We start from the raw sequence: 22,313 nt of genomic DNA, 5'->3' as shown, positions 1-22,313 counted from the left end.
CTGTCACCTCCCTTCCTTTCTATGAATAAGGTATTTACTAATAATAGCGCTACCTCTACTGTTGGAGTTCCCTGTCTTATTATATTTGGAATTTGCTAATAACACAGTGCTCCATTCTTGATGACCTGCAGTAAATTACAACCACTTGCAGTCACTGTGGTAACAAGAACATTTTGCTGATGGTAGACCCCCTGTTTTCACCTCATTAATTGCCTGTCAAATGAATTGTAAATACATCTGTATAGGTTTGTTAGTGTGCTCCGATGGTTGCTGGGTGAGTGATTTGGAAAACTTTGCCAGGCCATTTGATGGCTTCTTGATTACCATACATAATGTTAGTAGATAACATGATCTGGGGGTCTCCGTGTCTAGCAAGGTTGACCTTTACAGAAAATTAAGAGAAATGGCCATTATTGTATTTGTTCCGCAGCTTATTGGTTGTTAAAATAGACTATAGTCTGTGATCTGCATGGTTGCATTCAGGAGCCTTGTGCACAAACAGAATATCTGATTGTGAATAGTTCCAAAATTAGCTAATATGGGGGTGTCTGTTTTTCAGCACATCAAGCTAACTTGTGAATTCTTATTTAAAATGTAAGTACTTTTAGAGAGATTTTTTTTTCCTTAAGTCTATAAATGGGAAAATGAGAGAAAGCAGAAAGAAAATAATTGTTTTGAAGCATCTACTTTAATTAAGCAGTGCCCTGATAAAGACTGCCAAGTGACACAAACTGGTCTTTAACATGAAATATTTAGGTATGACTGGTTAACTGTCATGTAGTGCATAGACTGGGCCTCCTTCTACTTGGACAGACAAAATCCTTATATGTTTTATCAGAAAACAACAGCTCCTATGAAGTCTTGCTGTAATGTTTGTCTTTCGGCTTTTCCCGGTTAGGGGTCACCACAGTGGAACTACGGTCCGCTAATGATTGGCAGTAGATTTTTACGGTGCCGAGTTGCCAGCTTGATGCCCAACCTTCAACAAAGGCACGCCCATTCATGCATGTCTTTCGGAACGCCACTCGACCGCGGGAAGGACATGCAGACTCCACACAGAAGGCACTCCCCGCACTCCAGCTGAGAATCGAACGGGAGAACCTCTTGCTGTGAGGCAAAAACGTTACCACTGCACCACAGCAGATCAATACACTGAGTGCGTTAGATATTTCTTTCCAAGACTATGATTTTCTTACTGGTAGATATCTGTTGCAAATGTTAGCACTATTGCACATATTAAAATAGTGAAAAAGCTTCTTGTGCTGGCCTGTAAAAGGGTATTACTGCTTTTACCAGTATTCATTGCATTACAATTCTTTATTATTTTATTGTCACTTGTGTAGAGTTGCTAAGCTGCTGCAGTCTGATCTGCATCAAATCTTAGAGTACAACTTAAGTCATTGCTAATGAAATATATTTAAAAGCTATTTTTTTAAAAAAATGAATTTTGTATGTCACTTCTGTATGGGCACGTACAGTCTGATATTATATAGTTCATGGGTTGCACCGATTAGCATGATAAGTAAGCAGGAAAAAACAATTCATGAAGAATTGATCAAATCAGTGACTGATTTAAACAGGACAGAACCTCTGTGTTAGTCCTGAAACCATGCACCTCAGTAATAGGAACTGAGGGTGTGTATGTAAATAGATACCATTTCATATATTTTTCTGATTAGGGGCTGATATTTTAGTGTTTAGATATATTCAGTGCAAGAGCATTTCTGCCCAAATTCTCCCACTCTCTTTAACACCAGATTTACAACAGTTGTTTATAATGACTGGAGACAGTGAAATACTACAAGCTTTTCTGAAATGGCCATCCATATCTGGAAAACCTTCACATAGTAGTTCTAAATTGCAACAAAAGTATGCATATTTATATATAAATCTCCCCCCTCTCTTTTCTCTTTATATATATATATATATATATATATATATATATATATATATATATATAAAGAGAGAGAGAAAGAAAAGTAATATACATGCACATACATGTATACAAGATGGATATCTACACATAGCTATAAAAATACATAGCTGGAAGCACATGTGCAATTGTATGTGCACTGTTTATAAATGGGTGCGTGGCTGAATATTATGCATATTAATGACCATTAAAAAATCCTGTTTGTCACTATACTGCCCAAAAATTTACCACTGCCAAAGCACCAGATTAAACTTTGTCAAAGTAAAATATATAAAATCATTTACATGATAAATCAGTCTGGGAAAACAAATCATGGCCATACCTCTCAGCTGTCCAGGTTTTCACAAAATGCCCAGATTTTTGCCTCATATCTTTGGTCTATCCCTTATAAATTTTTGGTTTTCTGGAAAAAGATTGGCAAATCTTTGAGGATGGAAATCAGAAAATAATGACAGGCATTTGAGTTTTAGACTTCATACCCTTCAGAAAATTCATGCTAATGGAAAAGCTGTTATTCTATCAACTTTCTAAGTTTATAAGAGCAATGTTTAAAAGCTTTCCCTATTTTTGGGCCTTTGTCCCCCCATTTTTTATGGATTTGTCCAACTCTCTTGCTGTAAGAGGTTGAGAGGTATGATCACGCTTACTGCAGTATGACAAAAAGGAGTCCCTGCAATATTGCTTTTTTTTTCAGTAAATTCAGACCACTATGCTTGAATTGTGTAGCTTTCAATCACTTGAAGATGCACATTTTATCCAGAATGCTCCTTCTCTTTAACAGTAGAACCAGAAGAATAAAAACTTTACATTTTTAACCAACAGTGGGGCAGGAAAAGAGGTGCAGTTGAGGAAGACTTTGCAGTTTTGGCAGAGAGTTAAGGCTCTGGACTATTAACAAGCTGATGCTTCTAGTCATGAGTACAGTGTTTGATTCCTTCCACCTCCATTTGTCGAATACGTGACTCTGAGCAAGTAACTTGACCAGAGAGTGTTCCTGAAAAGGGACCTGTATCTACTTGGTTTAGTTCTTTAACCAATGCAAGAGATAATTAAGTGTGTGTCCAAGTGAGTGCACAAAGTCAAGACCAAATAACAGTATGAAAGAATATTAGAAATATGGCTCGATTATGTGGTGCCCCATTACAGTTACCTGTAATTTAGCTTCTAGCAATTTATTTAAAATCACCAAGTCTCTTCAGACCTCAGCTAGAAGTAGCACATCTTGATTAAATTCACTAATTATTGTTTTAAACCATAACCCAACTGCAAAAGTCATGTTGTCTGCCTAGCAGGAGCTAAGGAAGCAAGCAAGAAAATGCAGCCTAGTATGTGCAGAGTGTTGGATACTCCTAATTGTTTAGTCTCCATGGTTACAGTCACAGCACAGTATATTCTGCAGAAAACGGAATACTTATTAATTAGAAAATAAAACCATTTCGGAAATTTTTTTTTTTTTTCTTCTCCAGAAGTGAACATGTCCAAACATGCAGGATACTAAATGCATCTTTTAATTTTCAGACAACTGTTCTTGATGCCACTCGTGAGCTCTGATATACAGAAATTTAAATATACCTATCTGATCTAACACAACCACATAGAAAGAAATATACAGATCTCAGCTAACACAATCACATACAAAGTAATATACCTATCTGAGCTAACACAACCATGTACAAAGAAATATACCTATGTGATCTATTACGACCACTTACAAAGAAATATATCTATCTCAACTAACACAACTGCGTACAAAGAAGTATTCCAATCTCAACAAACACAACCAGTTAGAAATATACTTATCTCAATTAACACAATCACGTACAAAAAAATATACCTATGTGAGCTAACACAACCACTTACAAAGAAATATACCTGTCTCAACTAACACAACTGCGTACAAAGAAATATACCTATCTCAACACAACCGCACACAAAGAAATATACCTATGTGAGCTAACACAACCACTTACAAAGAAATATACCTGTCTCAACTAACACAACTATGTACAAAGAAAAAGGAATGAGACTAGAATACGAGAGAATCTCCCCTAAAACTGGTAATGGGATTGTCCTGCAGAAGCTGTGGCAGTAAGGAAATAATGTGTGTCCAGTAAATAAAACAAAATAGAAAATAATAACATCATAGCTTAACCCCTCAGAGCAGCAGTGTGTAACACAAAAGCTGCTTCTTGCTAAGTACAAAAATTGAAAAAGACTTACTCAACCACCAGGTGTAGAGCAGGAGTTACCTTAATAGAGCTATTTCAACAAACTATTGTGTTCCCTCAAGGAAGCAAGACAGATCTTTCTCGAACGTTATATAGGCATAAAATATGATTTAGCCAGTGAAATAAGACAAAAGCAAAAATAAAAAAACATGTTAAAATCATGGCTGATAGACTGAGAGCTGGACTAGAGAACAGAAAAGCCACTGCTCCCAGAATGCAGAAATGTAAATACCACCGAGACACCCAAGAACCAGTTACAAAGGAACAGTCACTCTCATAGGGTTGGGACATCACAAAATGGCTTTATCCATTGAAGGAAAGTAGTAGTACCAGAAGTCCAACTGCAAGCTGTAAAAAGGGCCAGTTGGATGTAATGATTAGAAATTACTGAACAGAGATTACTGAGAAGCCTACTGTCCTCCAGTATCCCTCTACGTGTGCAACAATGCAGCTTCCTTTTAGCGTGGTTGCAATGTATGGCACAGTAACATGGCAGGTCCTAAGTTGGTCATGCATTATATATTGTTAGTGTGCTAACAAAAAACTGTGCTGGTTAAACAGGAGAATGAGAAAGTCATTTGGTGTCGGTATCAACAGTCTGTATGTATATCCTAATTTTATATTATAGACTTAGGAAAGAGAGACTGTATTTTGTTTATCAAAACTACTTCTGTTATGATCAAACAAAAGGTTATATCTGTAAGTGTGCGACATAGATCCAAGACAGCAAGGAGTAAATCATCCTCCTGTTCAAGAGCTTTCCAGTCATGCATGACAAAGGAGGACAGCATACTGGTGTTTTGCAAGATTGCCAAATCTGTGTAAATTATGCATATAATAATTTCCTGATGCTGCAAAACAAATATTAATTTACAAACCCTTTTCTGTTAAATAGCAGCTAACAGTGGCAACTGCATGTGTCCTCTTGTTTTGTATAATATGGCATCATTCGTTCAGCTATAGGCAGCACAGATTTAATGAAATTAATGCAGTTATGACATTTAGGTAATAGGCATAACTGCTTTACCAAATACTATTGATATTTTAAAATGTATTCACATTACCCACCATGTTTACATGTCATTTTTACTAACACCTACTGCTTAGACACATCATCCCCAACAAGACGGTAAACATGGAACTGTGTCCTATTTTATCATAACTTTTTTTGTAAACACTCCTTATCCAGGTCTGCACGTGTGACGGAGACCATTTCAGTCATGCTTAGCTTGTGTGTGTAACCATGCTGCCTTAGGTTTATGTATGTACTTTTACCAGGACTTCAGAAATTAGGCTCTGAAAACAGTAATGAGTGTACTCATTTCAGGACTACAGGGAAGTATCCTGTAAAGATGAGCACACTCTTATAGGATACACAGGAACTCTGCTTTCCTGATGACCGTACTCCTGTAGGAAGCAGTGAGTTAAAGCCATTGTGCAATCACCCCTGTCATCAGTGAACCATCATGATAGAAAGATGTCTAGCATAAGACACTGACCATCTAGAAACCTATAGGAATTAATGACAGAAACAGTAAATTGGCTGTGTGAAATATAAATACTTGAAATCACTTAAAAGTACCCAATTCCAGTATGCAGTGAAACTGAAGAACATTTGCAGTGTATAAAATTACTACTCCAGTATGAGTGAAAATTACCTTTTTTAATGTGATTCCTATTTTGATGATATTATAGAAGGTACATCATATTGGCAGCACTGAGCATTTATTAAAAAAAAATCCCTCTCCTCTGTACAGTGTCAGAGTGAAAAAATACATTGTTATAACAATAAAATAATATGGGAAAGTGTCTGTTCTTTTTTTATGCACATTCATTCATTCTCAGATTGCTCATATAATTCAAGCTCACAGGAAGACGACCTATCCTAGCACTCGGTGGTAACTAACGCTGGATGGGATGCAAGCTGATTGCAGAATACACACACACACACACACACACACACACACACACACACACACACACCCACCCACACGAATGTCATAAACACTTTAAAACTTCAGAAGGTTGCCAGTTTTCCTACTAATGTAGCTTTAGTATGTGAAGAAGCCAAACCACTGAAAGGAGATGCAGGTTTGTCACAGAGGGCACATCAGATGAAAATGACACTGTAGAATGGCATTCTTTGTCTTGGAGATGCAGTCACACACACACACACACACACACACTTTTCACCATGCTTATGGCTTATCAAGATTTCCTTGAAAAAGTGTGAATCATTTGAAAATATGTCCCATGTTGTTGACCCAGTGGCATAAAGTCAAGACATCCACCTGTGTGACTGGTGTCTATGAAGGGTCAGACAAGCAAATAGCATCAGGTGGTCCTTCCAGTTGTTCTCTCCTTGGGTGCTGAACCTCCCTCTGCCTGTGCTGCTACCTATACAAAACGTGAGAGAATACCTATGCACAACGTGTGTGCGCATGCGCGTCATTCCAAATGAAATCATTGCAAGTCACTCCTCCTTTTCAGGACCCTGATAGACCAGCATAGTGTTGCTTCTAGTACTCTGTGTCTGCCCATATCCTCACTCTCCAGCTCAAAGACTGACTGACTGAAAGCCTATGCCACCAAAGACGTTTTCCCCACTCTCCCAGCATGAATCACTGAATATCCAGGGGAGGACATGCAATGGAGGTATGATGGCTTATTCTACCTCCACAGCATCTCAGCCATCGTCAGTGATGAATGTATATGTACTCATAATAAGGCAGTATCAAGGTATTTTGGGAAGATGAGAAGGCTGAGAAAAAATCATGATATCAGGAGTTGGGTTGAGGGGCATTCATAAAAAGAAAAGAAAAAAAAAATCTGTTTCAGATTAAAAAAAGCTGCCCTCTTGAGTCACAATCAGTACAAGATTTTCATTGCCTTTTGGGAGCTGGATGTCCTTTTATCCCTATAAGAGGTTTTAGTTACCCTGATACCGAAAAACTGGATCCTGATGTTCTTGACAGCTGTCACCCTGTTTCAGACTGTACATTCTTTAAGGTACTGGAAAAGGGGGGCGACAAGCAGCATGATTGTCAGGTTAAGGAACACACCATATACAGTCCATTTCAGTCTGTGTTTGTTCGATATGGTAATGCTAAGCCCTCATCTGACCTGTCTACCTCCTTCCTACTACTTATTAATTTATTTAAGTTATATATTTAGATTCTATTTATTATAGTTGATTCATCCTTTTGTTTCTGTTCTGTTATGTTAGAGAAGCTACCATCTATTTAGATATTGTTATGATGTATTTGATTTTGTTACTCCTGTTTAATTTATGGTGGAGCTTTTCACCCGGGCCTCTCCTGAAAACGGGCCTCTCAGCCCAGTCGGACATTCCCAGTAAACAAATGCAAATAAATAAATAAAAATAAATAAATAACTCTATCTTCAATAACCTAGTCAAAGCATGAGTGCAAGTGTATTATTACCATTCTTGTAGTAGTAGTTATTATTATTATTATTATTATTAATATTGTCGCCTCACAGTAAGACGTTGTCCTGTTTGATTCTTAGCTAAAGCATCTTCTGTGTGGAGAAATGCGTGAATGGGTGTACCTTCGTTGAAGGCTGGCAACTCGGCACGTAAAAAAAAAAAATCTACTGCCAATCATTAGCGGACTGGAGTTCCGCTGTGGCGACCCCTAACCGGGAAAAGCCGAAAGACACAACAACTTTATTAATAATGTAATTAAGTTTTTATCCTTCCTGATCTCTGGACAGTTTGCAACACTGTCGATCATGGAATCCTTTATCGAAGATCACAAACTGCATTGATCACTTTGGAGTAATTCAGGGATGGTTTGCCACTTAAATCTGTGAAGTACTTGCAGAGGGTTGTATACAGGTTTATTTCTTACTAATATATCCAAATAAAGTGTATAGTGGCACCGGGACCAAATCCAAAGAAAATAATGTAGCAAAAAGAGATGTCCAACAGGCTAGGGAACAAACGTTTTATTAAAACAAAAAATGGTAAGCACTTTCACGGCCACCTGCTTCTTCAGACCACAATGTAAAACCAATACTAACAGAATTAAATACATCACTAATACCAATCAGAAGTAAAAACCAGTTATACAATTAGTGCAGTAAACTTTTCTTTTTGAGCGCTGATTTTAAAGAAACAGCACTATTTAAACCAGGAGGAGTATTAGCTGTAAAATCGATTATCCACCACAGTTCTGCATATTCAGTGTCATTCATCATATCTCCTTCCTTTATTTTACCATTTACTATCTGTAGAACCAAAAACCTGAAGCAGTGCAATTCACCCATCACTTGAACATGCTTAGCTAGTGGATTGGTTAGCTTCGTATTTCGGACATCGTTTAAATGCTCCATCACCCTTTCTTTTAAGGTTCTATTACTTTTTCCAACATAAAAAACATTCACTGAGATAACATTTTGCCATATAAATAATGTTCTTGGTTAAACAGTCAGAATATAATGAAAATTTGAGGGGACGTAGTGTCCTGGGGTACATTAAAACATTTGGGGGCCATATGTACAACACCTACATGCAAATGTACCTTTATGTTCTGAGACCAAGGGAGGCATTGTTTGTTTGTAGCATAGCCTTTGTTTCAGGTACTTACTATTCCTAAAAGCAAAACAGGTGCTGATTGCCAACTGCTTTGCATACCTCTGAATCAGTCTGCAAAATAGGCCAATTTTTCTTAATATCACAAATCATACTTGCATCACTAGAATATGTTAAAGTGACCATACGTGTATTCTCTATTGAATTACCCTGACTATTTCCTACTAATTGTTCACATTTATTTGAGAAATAGGGTTGAACATTTATACTTTCATTGCTTGTTTCAGCACCATTTTCATGTAAGGTCATATGTTCCTCCTGTGTATCACATCACTCCTGTTTGTTGTTTACTGCAAGCTCTGACATTGATTCCTTTGGCTGATTGCCCCAGTTACATTTTTAGTTTGTTCTTCAACTGCTCGGGGAAAAAGTCCTATGATTATAGTTGATGTGACCATTTGTTAATTTATCCCTGGGAACTTTATCCTTCTCCTCACCTCCCTTGTGCCTATGATGTTACTACATAAAGCATTAATTAGGATGATGGTGGTCTGGGCTTCTCAACCATCTGCAGGAGTAGTACTTTGTGTAAACCCAAAGTTTTCAGCAAAGTAATAATCAGTCCTATCCATGTATGCATTCTGACATTCATCAAGTTAATTTGTGGTCCTTTAAATTCAATCTAAGAATTAACCAGCCCTGCCCCCATATTGAGCAGGGTGACTTCACTGTCATCCTTGCCAAATTTCTCTTATTCAGTCTAAAAACTATTTTGTGTCCCTCCTGAAAATAGAACACAAGCCTAAGGGGATTGATCTACTCAATAAGTCAGTCAATCAATAAATACCTGTCTTTGGAAGAAAAGCTTTTGTCATACTGCCTGCTTTTTAAGTATGGGACATATGGATTCTTTCTCTTTCATGAGCATTTAGCAATGTACTGTTGTTTTTATATGCTGCATAAATTTGCAAACTTTCCAAACATTATTCCTAATTCACATGGGGACTATCTCTCCTTGAATCATGTGGAACATTATTGGGTAGGCTGAATTATGAAATGGCAGAAACAATTGAGTAAATGCAGCTTCAGGTTCCACAGCTTTTATTATTCTGTAAAAGTGAAACCAGTTTAATATATGAAGAAGAGAGTCGAGGTATGGGTTAGGATCAGGGACATTTTATTTATAAGAGCACAGTGAGATAACTGGACAATGATCATATGATTATGGAAATGGCAAGGCTAGTAAATTATGAAACCATATCAGCCTTGTTAATACCTGTCCTCATGGTGTAAATTTCACTTCTCTAAGGGAAAAGCAGGTCAGGATTGGAATGAATTTACTTGTGAAGGATGCAAGCGTGTCACTCAGTTTTACATACAAGGGAATGTTGTTCCAGACATGGGTAAAGGTTGGGTAATACACTTATCTCTCAAGCACTTTTTGTTTGTATGTTAGTGTAGAATTATATTTTCAGTATTAGTTTTTGTGGAACTATTTGTCTTTTTGGAGATAATAACCAGACTAATAAATCCAAAAATCCGCACACAAAGCTGGAACCAGAACAGATACGTCAGCAAACAGTCTTTATTTAATACACGGTTAGCGCTTTCATCTGGTATAATTCACCAGACTTCATCAGACAATGTTAAAAGTCACAACCTTCTTAAAATACTTTTCCCAATTAGTGCATCTACCAGTAAGATAACGGATTCATTTAAGCACTTCATTACATCCCCGATAAGACTTTTAAAGCAATACTTTCCATTTTTGCTTTGTTACATTTCATCATCTTACCTTAAACATAAAAAATAGAAACATTTTATCAATTACTAAAATAATACCATAATAAATATAAATATGAAATTGGTGTTTGCACATATCTATAAATACATTTTATATATTATTCAATGAACTTTGTTTCTTAAATTCAATTACTTTAAACTTAAACAATAATATATACATAGTCATACAACCTAAATAACACCAATTCAACAAACTTGTTACTTAATACCACATGTTTAAAAATATTACAAAAAATATACAGAAAAAAATATAAACATTTAAAAACATTTTTTAAAATAATGAATCATGGACGCTATCTGTCAAAAGTTTTCAACTTCAACCTGCTTGTTATGGATATAATATGATTTAACCCTGGTGGTGAATGAGCAATTAAATATAATTGCCACCAGGTCTCTCTGTCCTCCAAGAAAAGTTTCCAGGGACCACCCCTTGTTTCACTCTTTACCTGTTGTAATACCACAAATTTAAAACTGTGGTTTGGGTTTTCTTTAACATGTTTATATAGTGCATTTTTTTTCCTTTTGTTTTATCTCATAAATATGTTCATATATTCTTTGACCTAATTTTCTCTGTGTTTTACCTATATAAAACACACTACATTGGCTGCAGATGCTAGCATAAACTACTGCATGTGTATAAATGTATTTCCCTTTAACATCTATCACTTTCCCGCCTATTTTAACAGTTGAAGTTTTCATAACATGTTTACATTGTTGGCAAAATCCACAAGGAGAAATATGACCTTCATGTCCACTTTTTATAGGCCTTTCCAGTAAACTTTCCAAGTTGTTACCTTTTCTAAAAACAATATTAGGGCAAAAACCAAATGTGTCAAACAGTTTTTTCTTGCATAAGAATGGACCAATTTTTCTTCATTACGTCTTGTATAATATGGCTATCTTTAGAATATGTACAAACAAAAGGACAAAAATCTCTCTCAATAATATTATTATTGGAGTCTTTTGCTTCATCTAGGGTCCTTGTATCTTCTCCAGTTTCACCTCTAGAGGCAGAAGTGTTGTTTATTACCGTTGTTGTAACAAGGGTTGTTTGTACTATGTTTCTTTGTTCAATTCCATTTAAAATAGGTTTATATATATATATATATATATATATATATATATATATATATATATATATATATATATATACCTGTTTTTCTTTTATTAATTACCTCTTGGATGTTATACACTAAACATGTTGGGTACCCTCTGTCTAAAAACATTTTACCCATAAGGTCACATTCCCTCAAAAAAATCTTCAAAGAATAAATTCATGCGAGCAGCACAAACTAGTTGTCCTTTTACTATACCATGTTTTATATGTTCTGGGTGGCTACTAGAAAAATGTAACATAGTGTTTGAGTATGTGGGTTTTCTAAATACGGTAGATTTAATATACCTGTCCCCACTTCTGGTAATTAATACATATAAATAGGAGATCTCATACATATCACTATTAGCCGTGAACTTAAGAAAACTAGTACTTTCATTTAAATATGTAATAAAATTCATAATTTTATCCCTTGGTCCAGTCCATGCCACAAACCAATCATCTAAATATCGTAGGTACAACTTGATATGAGCAAAAAAACAAGACTTGAAAAGAAATTGCTTTTCCCAACAGGTCATCACTACATTAGCAAATAAGGGTCCACAAGATGACCCCATTGCTACACCTTCCATTTGCTTGAAGTGATGCCCATCAAAATATAGGTAGTTGTTCTTTAAAACAATTTCCATCAGTTGAGTGTAGGTGTTATTAATAATTTGTTCTAAACCAAATTCCTCAAATAAGTAATCAGAAAACCATGCAAGTCCTATGTTGTGTGGAATACAACTATAAAGATCCCTGACATCTATTGTTATAAATGTGCTATGTTTCTCAAAAGGCATTAAGTTGTTACATTTTTCTAAAAAATGCCAGGAATCTCTACACAAATGGGGAATGTTCTGGACTTTATCTTTTAATTTTTTATCTATCAGACTTGCTATATATGCTGTCTTTGACCACCCAGAATCAACAATTGGGCGAAATGGTGGGTCAATAAGCTGCTTATGTATTTTGGGAACTCCAAATATGACTGGAATTTGGGGGAGTCTCATTCAACATATAATTCTATTCATCGATACTGATTTGATCCTGTGTAGTCATATCCAGGAGTTCCCAATCAATTCTAGAAAAAGCTATATTCATCTCATTAATAGATGTCTCACTACAAGTACTACTGCACAACATGTCAAACATTTGTTGTATGTAGTCATCTTTATAATAAACAACCATACCCCCACCTTTATCAGGCCGCATATATCTTGTCAGTTCTACTCCTAATTTCATACAATAATTCTAGTTCAGAGACATCCAAATTATTTTCCACATTATTTTTACCTATATAAAAACGATAATCTATTTCACAAGCAGATTCAAACTTTTTCAACAATAAATGAATATCCGGATTGTAAATACTCTGTGTTCTACATACATTGCCCTGCCTTCTATAATTATTGTGGTCGTTTCTATGTAAATATTTTAAGTTTAAATTTCTCATATACATTTTTAAGTTCCCTATTAATTCCCCTAAATCACTGTTTTTACTAGGAAGAAAGTTGTAGCCTTTACTAAATAAGTCAGCATATGATGCTACAAAAACTGTATATTTTTTGTAATTTTTTAAACATAAGGTATTAAGTAACATGTTTGTTGAATTGGTGTTATTTAGGTTGTATGACTATGTATATTATTGTTTAAGTTTAAAGTAATTGAATTTAAGAAACAAAGTTCATTGAATAATATATAAAATTTATTTATAGATATGTGCAAACACCAATTTCATATTTATATTTATTATGGTATTATTTTAGTAATTGATAAAATGTTTCTATTTTTTATGTTTAAGGTAAGATGATGAAATGTAACAAAGTAAAAATGGAAAGTATTGCTTTAAAAGTCTTATCGGGGATGTAATGAAGTGCTTAAATGAATCCGTTATCTTACTGGTAGATGCATTAATTGGGAAGAGTATTTTAAGAAGGGTTGTGACTTAACATTGTCTGATGAAGTCTGGTGAATTATACCAGATGAAAGCGCTAACCGTGTATTAAATAAAGACTGTTTGCTGACGTATCTGTTCTGGTTCCAGCTTTGTGTGCGGATTTTTGGATTTATTAGTCTTTTTGGAGATGATAAAAATGTTGATTTTCATGTCTCCGGTAGTCCACGTGTGTGTGTGTGTGTGTTGGATTTTTTTTTTAAATGATGTCCCAAACATCTGTGTTGGTGATCAATGAAGGAATTGGGCAATACCATGTGGACAGGGTACTTTTTAAGAAAGGGTGCAAAAAAAAAGTCTATGAGGAGAATCACTTGTACTTATAGGACTTGTTTTAGGGAAGAAAGGATACTATGTGGGAAAGACTAAAGAGAGTCAAGTTTAAGTCTACCACAGAAAAACAGCTAATGATCCAAACCTCAGCCAAGGAAATTACTGCTGTTTGCCAAGAAGTACAAAGTTCTATGCCAAAAAGTGAAAAATTATTTTATTGTAGGTAAGCGCTTTTGTGGTGCTACTCACACCACTTCTTCAGACCTTTTACAACAATGTATCACATTATTCTGTACTTTATACTAAAATTTGAATCAGCCCATTAACTTAATTGATTCAGTTGAATAAATTAACCTGTTACTCACCCATGAAAAACTTCTATAAAAGCTAAGATAAGAGCAAGCTCAAACAGTCAAACTTCATTCTGCTATAAAAACATATAAAAGGGATGCATATATAACAAATAAATATGTGTATACAAACAACATATATAAAAAACACTTATAAAAAACTTAATACTTTTAGACACAGGTACATTCATACAAAAATGGAAATATAAAAATGAATGCATACATACATTTCTCTCTTTCTACACCTAACCAAAGGGGTACTTAGTTATAAAATATATGAGAGTACTAAATTACTTTTATAAATCAAATCAAATGCCTATTCTGCAAACCAGGTTTAAGGGGGATCCTGCCATTTAACACTTGACCCCCTATCTGCTCTCAATCTCATGATCCAGTGTGTCTCTGAAGTCTCAATTCTGTTTATAATGCCCCCTCCCCTATCATTTTAATATGTCTTGAGGTGAATACAAAGCCTTAAATGACTTAAAGGATGATAAAAATATCATAATAAAACCAGCTGACAAAGGGGGACCCATAGTAATTATGGACAAAAGTTATAATGACACTAAAACGAAAGAAATGTTAAATGATGTTAAAGTGTATGAAATTATTACTGTTAAAACGAAAGAAAGTCTCTTAAAAATGGAAAATGTGTTATATGAGTGTTTACTAGACAGTTGGATAACTGAAGACCTGTATAACTATTTCAAAGTGAATAGCCCCCTTACCCCTATTATTCAAGGGATTCCTAAAATACACAAGGATCCAGTGAACCCCCCCCCAAGACCTATAGTCTCAGGCAAGAATTGGGCAACAGAACTGATATCCATATACTTGGAGAGAACATTAAGACCATTAGTAGACAAGAATGCAACTATTCTAAGGGATATCAAACGGTTCTTAAACCAATTATATGATTTTTGAAAAGCATTAATTTAAATCTGGATAATGTGAAGTTAGTTACACTAGATGTCCATTCCCTTTTTACATAAATTCCCAATGATTTGGGAGTTGACATGCTAAGGGAATATTTAACTAAGGATGGCACTTATACACAGACAAAAATAGAATTAAGTCTATTGATGGAGCAGGTGCTCACGAATAATGTTGTTATTTGACATGCTTTGTATTTACAAAAAGAAGGGGTGGCCATGGGCACTTCTAGTGCCAACAGCTACGCAAACTTAGTCATGGCCTTATGGGAGAATAACAGTATAAACAATGGCACTTGGAAGCAGATAATATTCTACAAGCGTTTCGTAAATGACCTCTCTTTGTTATGGGATGGTAGCCAGGAAGAACTTGATAGGTTTTACCATGATGTTAACACCTATGCATCCTTTCCAACCTATAAAATGAAGGTTTCAGATAAGAAAGTGGAATTTCTAGATGTAAAGGTGTTCAAGACAAGAGAGGGTCAAATAACTACCAAATTATTCCGAAAGGAGTGTCATAGAAATACCATTCTGTACCGAGAGAGCATACACCCCAGACAATTTTTTAAAAATGTTGTAAAAGGGCAAACATTGAGATCATCTAGGTTAACAGCAAGGGACGAGGACTTTGATCAAGAGATTACTGACTGAGACAGAGATTTAGAGAGAGGGGTTATATTGACCACATTACAACTGATATAATAGATGAGAGTGCCAAGTTAAGAGATAGTACTGGGAAGCCCTACTTCTCTAACAATGGGAATAATACAACTATGAACCAAATAGTAAAAAAGAAAGTTCTGAGAGTACCTACCCAATATTCAAGTAATATGTCCCTTATAACAGGAGTCATTAGGAAGCACTGGCCCATTCTGACACATAAACCCAATATAAGGAAGATAGTAGGAGAAAAAACAAGTTTCTCCTTTAAAAATAAAAAGTCTCTGAAGAGACATTTATGTTATCCCACAGAAGCCAAAGAAACACTAAGCAGAAATATCACCACTAATAAGGGCACATTACCTTCCACTAGATGTAATCAGTGCAGATATATAGATGCTAGTAATAATTACTTGCACCCTGATACAGGTAGAGAATATGTGTTTATTGTTCAAGCCACCTGTAATAGCAAGAACTTAGTATATATATCAGTGTGTAATAATTGTTCGAGTTTCTATGTAGGAAAAACCAACAGGGAATTGAGGTTCAGAATATGAGAACATTTATTGCACATTAGGAACCAGAATGTGACAAATGCATTGGCTAAGCATGGGGCCAGAGCATGCATTCAGCTTCCAAGTGATAGAACTAATAAAAGAAAATGATAGGAGGGACATTATAAACAGAACTGAGACTTCAGAGACATGCTGGATCATCAGCTTGAGAGCAGATAGGGGTCAAGGGTTAAATGACAGGATCCCCCTTAAACCTGTTTTGCGGAATAGGCATTTGATTTGATTTATAAAAGTCATTTAGTACTCTTTTATATTTTATATATTAAATAATAACTAAGTACCCCTTTGGTTAGTTGTAGAAAGAGAGAAATGTATGTACGCATTTATTTTTATATTTTCATTTTTGCATGAATGTACCTGTGTCTAAAAGTATGCATATGTAAGTTTTTTATATATGTTTGTTCTATATGTTGTTCATATATACATCTTTATTTGTTATACATGCATCCCTTTCTATATGTTTTTATAGCAGAATGAAGTTTGATTGTTTGAGCTTGCGTACCCTATGTATAACTTTTATAGAAGTTATTCATGGGTGATTAACAGGTTATTTTATTCAATTGAATCAATTAAGTTAATGGGCTGATTTAAATTGTAGTATAAAGTACCGAGTACTGTGATCCATGGTTGTAAAAGGTCTGAAGTGGTGTGAGCAGCATCATGAAGCGCTTACCTACAATAAAGGAATGTTTCACTTTTTGGCATAGAACTTTGTACTTCGTGGCAAACAACAGTGACTTCCTTGGCTGAGGTTTGGATCGTTAACTGTTTTTCTGTGGTTTACAAATAATTTTGATTATTGCTGCAAATTCATTTACACTAACTGTGACCTAGAGAAACTGTTTAAGTCTAGGTGGGGTGACTATCTGAAAAAATGACAAATAAATACCATTCAGGAATACAAATATGTTGAGTGGCCATGCACAGGAGTTAAGACAAAATACAATTCCTATAATTGTCATGCTAATGATATTACCCCTGCTCTATCTGTTTTGCTTTAAGTTATCCTAGTAGATGTTTTTATCTTAAATAATGTGTTCAGAATCTGGGCTTCGGGTAAGAGGAAAGAGGCAAGACAAGTGAGTAAAGAATGTAGTATTTATTTTAATTAATGGTTTACGAAGTAATGTAGTTGGCATTTTGACCATTTTGTGTCCACAAAATAAGGTACAAACTAATAGAACAGCAAACTGCGTTAACTATTCTTCGTTATGTCAATGCTTAATGAGATAATGGGGACTATATTTAAAAGTGCTAATGAGTAATTTCTCCCATGACTTTGTGTGCTTGTTATATGAACTCTGTTGGTGGCTATTGTTATCTTGTGATACTAGAACTCTGTTGGTGGCTATTGTTATCTTGTGATACTAGCACACATTGTTTGTTCTTGTGTCTATACATTATATCTATCCTCTCCATTTTGTATTGTTTCATAAGCATATTATTGCACTTTTCCTAAAATGAATGGTTATTCTCAATGACAGTTGAATCACTTGCATCTACATGTATCACTCACAGTTGACAACAGGGATGCTAAGTGCTCTTTTAGAAATCATAAGTCGGTTGTGATCTCTGAGGTGCATCATAAACTTTGTTTGACTTCAAAATGACTTCATTCCTTCTTCCTTATTTGTCATGGGATGGGGTCTTATGTTGATTTATTGTTTATTTCTTCTAGGATATTTCATTCTACAAGCAATTATGGAAGCAGCAGTACAAAATAACTGGCAAGTCACAGCTCGCTCAGTGGGAAGCATTACTGATGTGCAGGAATTCAGACGAATAATAGAAGAAATGGACAGAAGACAAGAAAGGAGATATTTAATAGACTGTGAAGTAGAAAGAATTAATATAATTTTAGAGCAGGTATGTGAAGTATATATTATTTTTTAAGTTCTTAACTTTATATATGGTTTTCATGGCTAATTCATTGTATAGGTGCAATATTTTGTTTCTCTCAGAAATCACTTTATTTACTGATCTTGTCACCTTATAAATCACTGAAAATTCAGGACAACCAGATGTAGTAGATGGGTAACCTTAGTTGTGTACCTTTTAAATTATTAAACTGAGTCAACATTTCTTGCACATAGAAATACCGTTGCATAGAAATCGGCTATAAATGCTGTATGTAGTGGAAGGACTGTGATATGATGTGATGTCACAGAAATTATGCATACTTTAAAATTAGATGGTGCATATGATGATTTATAAGTGATTTATACATGCTTAAAAGGTACAGGCAGCACTGATATGACAGTATCTAATATTATAATTCAATAAACAGAAAAGTAAGAAGGTTCATTCCGAGTATATGATTGCTACTCTTTGTAATAGCAATATATAAAATATAGCAATCCCACAGTAGAGCAGGATCTACTCCCATTGCAGATGGCATGAAATACAGATTTTATTGCTCACTTTAACTGATCATGTCAGTTACTATCTTTCATGATTTATTAAATTACTACTTAAAAAATAAACATAACTTACCAACAGTGCAACCGAGTAGAGTTGCATTGCTGGTTCTTGTAAGTTAAGGATCAGAATTTTTCATATAGTACTTGTTTTTTGGACTGATTCAGAAATACTGAAATAATACATGCTTAAGTATTACAGCCAAATCTTATTAACCTGGACACTGCTGATAAGCAGCCTATTGGAACATAAAGCAGGCTACATATACAGCAGGTGTTCTTCCATCAGTATTTTCATGTTTGTAAGAGGTATTCAACCAAAGCCTAAGTCATACTCACAAAACAGCATCTTCATTTTGTCAGCCAAAATGGTACAGGGAGCTATTTTGTACATGAGGACTTTAGATGAGATGAGGAAAGGCTGCTTCAAATGTGAACAAAACAAGTACTGCCAGCCATTTCCATGGATCATAGAATCACAGATTAGTACTAGGTTAACTGCCCTTGTGGACCATTTTAAGCCTAGCCAATTACCCCATTTAAGAATCAGACCCTGCACGTTGTGTCTGTAAGGTAAACACCTTAACCATTATACCAGCTTCCCACCCAAAAAGGTAGGCAGTTTACATATAGGTTCATAAACTAATGTTAGGCTAACTGCCTTTGTGGGCCCATTTTAATCCTAGTCAGTTATACCATGTAAGAATCAAATGCTGAACCTGGTATCTGTAAGGTAAACACCTTAACCATTATACCAACCTCCCACCTGGAATAGAAGCCCTGACTTATGCAGGTGACCTGAATTAGCTGGGCAATGTGGATGCCTGTAAGAGCTGGCAAAGAAGGATGGGAGTCAGTAGCTGCTGTTAGCACATGCATCCTGAGGGGATATGAGGTGTCTTTAGCTTTCCACTAGAATGTCACCTGGAAGGAAGACTTGGTGCTACATTCATGCAGTATGAACCTGTGAGCATGTATTATCTGGGTGTGTGCATGCAAGTCATGAGAGCAAGTGAGGCAAGCTACCTGTACCAGCAGCAGGAAGCAGGAGCTCAGTGAGTGACTGCAAGGGAGAAGGTGAATTGCTTCGACAGTGGACAGTAGATCACACCCCCATAGGACCAGTAATATGACCTGCTCCATACCACCTGACTTTTACCATATGGAGAATTAGCTGGCTGATAGACACCCTGGGCATGAATGAATAGGCTGCAGGACTGCTGCTTCGCCCAGGGATGCCTGTATCTCAACCAGTAATGGAAAGAATGGGTCAGTTACATGAAGGCCGCGGCACCATCATGCAGAGTCTAGTAAGGGTCATAAAATAATAATCAGTGCAGCCAGCAAATACCTGTGAAAAATAGTTCACTTAGCCTTGCGTAATAACAGATGAAAAAGTTTAACTGCGCTTATACAGAAGTGTGCAAAATGTTTGCAAGAATCTACATCTTTATGTCTGCATGTTGTCTTCTAAATGATAAACTAAACTATATATAACATTTATATAAATAGAACAAGTTAATGGCAGAGCAATGTCATTCAGTACCTCAGAAGAGAAAAGAATTAAACACATTCTAGCCTTATTCCGTGGTTCTTTCTTATTTGTAAAATTGCCAGTTTGACATTGTATCCTTGAAGTGCCAATTTTGTTCTGCTAAATCTTGGAGATCAGGTTATGTCCATTTTTTCATAGTTAGGTCACCTCAGAATGGAAATGTCAGAATAGGAGAAAGAAGTACAGCAGTTCATACACAAGCATTTCAACATATTTTAGGTTTATAGGTAGGTAATAGGCTATCTAACCGAAGGCATTTATAAGCCTAGCCGGAATGTGTTGGCTTTCGCTGCCCCCTTAGATTAGTTCCCTGTCCCTCTATCCAGCAGACCCATTGATGTGATCCCTGGGGTAAACTTTCTATTTCCCATCCACTCGGCAAGGTTTCTTTTGAAGAGGGTTAGCGAGGAGCTCTGCCTAATGTTGATTGGAATCTTGTTCCAGAGCATGGGAAGTCTCTGGGACAGGAATCTATCCCTCCAGCACATCCTATTTATTGTTGTGGTGAGGTTTAGATCCCTGGAGCATGTGGCTCGAGGGGATATGGTTTTCTTTAGGTGGAGCTTGTCCATCAATTCTGGGTTGGACACAGCCTTGTATGTCAGGCATAGATCACCTCTGAGTAGGCAGTATGCAACCGAGTACAGCTGGAGTTTCTTCAGTCGAGCTGCATAGGGCATCTGCTTAAGGCAAGTGATCCTCTTGGTGAGGTGCTTCTGTGGTCTTTCCAGTTGTTGCAGGTGTCTTGTAAGGTACATTCCAAATGGGGCATTGTACTCTATGATGGGTCTGATGAGTGATGCATAGAAGGGCCCAGTGACCTCTTACGATCTGGATGCAAACCCTTTTGTGATTAGGTGGGCCACATAGAAGGATTTTCTAACCACTTTGGCAATGTGATTATCAAAGGAGAGGTTACTATCTACTTGGGTCCCTAGATCCCTTATTACATCTTCTGTATTTAGGGGCTCCCACCTATGTGGTAGCATGTGGGTACTTTGTTTTTTCCAAAGGGGATGACTATGCACTTTTTGGCATTTAGCTTGAGGCCATGGTTTTGACACCAGGTATCTGTCTCAGTGAGACCCTTTTGGAGGATGTCTGTGTCAGCCAGAGAGTCAATTATAGCCCCTAGTTTGCAGCCGTAGTTCTCCTGTGCTTGCCCGTACCTCTGAGAAGTGTATGCTGAACAAGAGGGGTCCTAGGACTGAGCCCTGGGGAATGCCACTTGTAACCGGTTTAGAGTCAGACCTAGCTCGTGCAACTCTTACCATGTGGGTTCTGTCTGTGAGCCAGTTGGCAACCCATCTCGTGACATAGGGGTTTATGTTCAGGCTGGTGAGCTTGTCTATAATACCTGAGTGGGGAATGGTGTCGAAGGCCTTTGCAAGGTCTAGGTAGGCTGTGTGGACCACCTTTCCCTCATCTGTAGCTTTGGTAACTGTCTCAATGAAGTCCACCAGGTTTAGGAGGCATGATCTGCCCTTAACGAAGCTGAACTGGGTAGGGTCCAGTGTTTGGAGGTTTCCAATGTCTCTGTTAATGAGATCCATGATGATGCTCTCCATAGCTTTGCAGACCAAGCTAGTCAGGCTTATAGGACGATAGTTCCCGGAGTCCATTGTGGCTCCACCTTTGTGGAGTGGAATAACCGTTGCTGTGCGCCACTCTGTGGGCACATATCCTGTGGAGAGGCTGAGTTTAAACAGTGTGTTTTGGTGAGGGGTTAGTTCATCTTTGAGCTCGTGTAGGACGCAGCCTGGGACACCGTCCGGTCCCATTGATGCTGTGCTTTTGGCTTTGGAAAGGGCTGTTTTAACCTGAGTGTCGGTGATATCAGGGGCACTACATTCTTCTGGTATAGTTATGGGCCCTTTTGGGGGTGAGAGGGGGGGTGATGTTTGCACTGAACCCGTCTGCCAGGATGTTGGCTATATTGGTCGGTTCAGTGTATTTTGTGCCATTCTGCACTAACACTG

The 22,313-nt window shown here is 36.5% G+C and overlaps 1 protein-coding gene across 5 annotated transcripts in view; it reads left to right on the top strand.

Moving 5' to 3' along the window:
* The window catches only part of GRIA3 (glutamate ionotropic receptor AMPA type subunit 3), a 2,740,455-nt gene that overhangs the window by 1,158,166 nt on the left and 1,559,976 nt on the right, over positions 1–22,313 (top strand). For all 5 annotated transcript variants that reach the window (XM_044057328.1, XM_044057327.1, XM_044057326.1 and 2 more), the window contains exon 4: positions 18,041–18,228. In XM_044057328.1, coding sequence (XP_043913263.1) covers positions 18,041–18,228 — 188 coding nt within the window. The remainder of the gene's footprint in view (positions 1–18,040; positions 18,229–22,313) is intronic.

Source organism: Protopterus annectens, chromosome 15.part0 (genome assembly GCF_019279795.1).
Source record: "Protopterus annectens isolate FY-2018-M chromosome 15.part0, PAN1.0, whole genome shotgun sequence".
Classification (NCBI taxonomy): domain Eukaryota; kingdom Metazoa; phylum Chordata; order Ceratodontiformes; family Protopteridae; genus Protopterus; species Protopterus annectens.
Note: the sequence above shows the minus strand (reverse complement) of the source record. Positions and strands in the feature narration are given on the sequence as shown.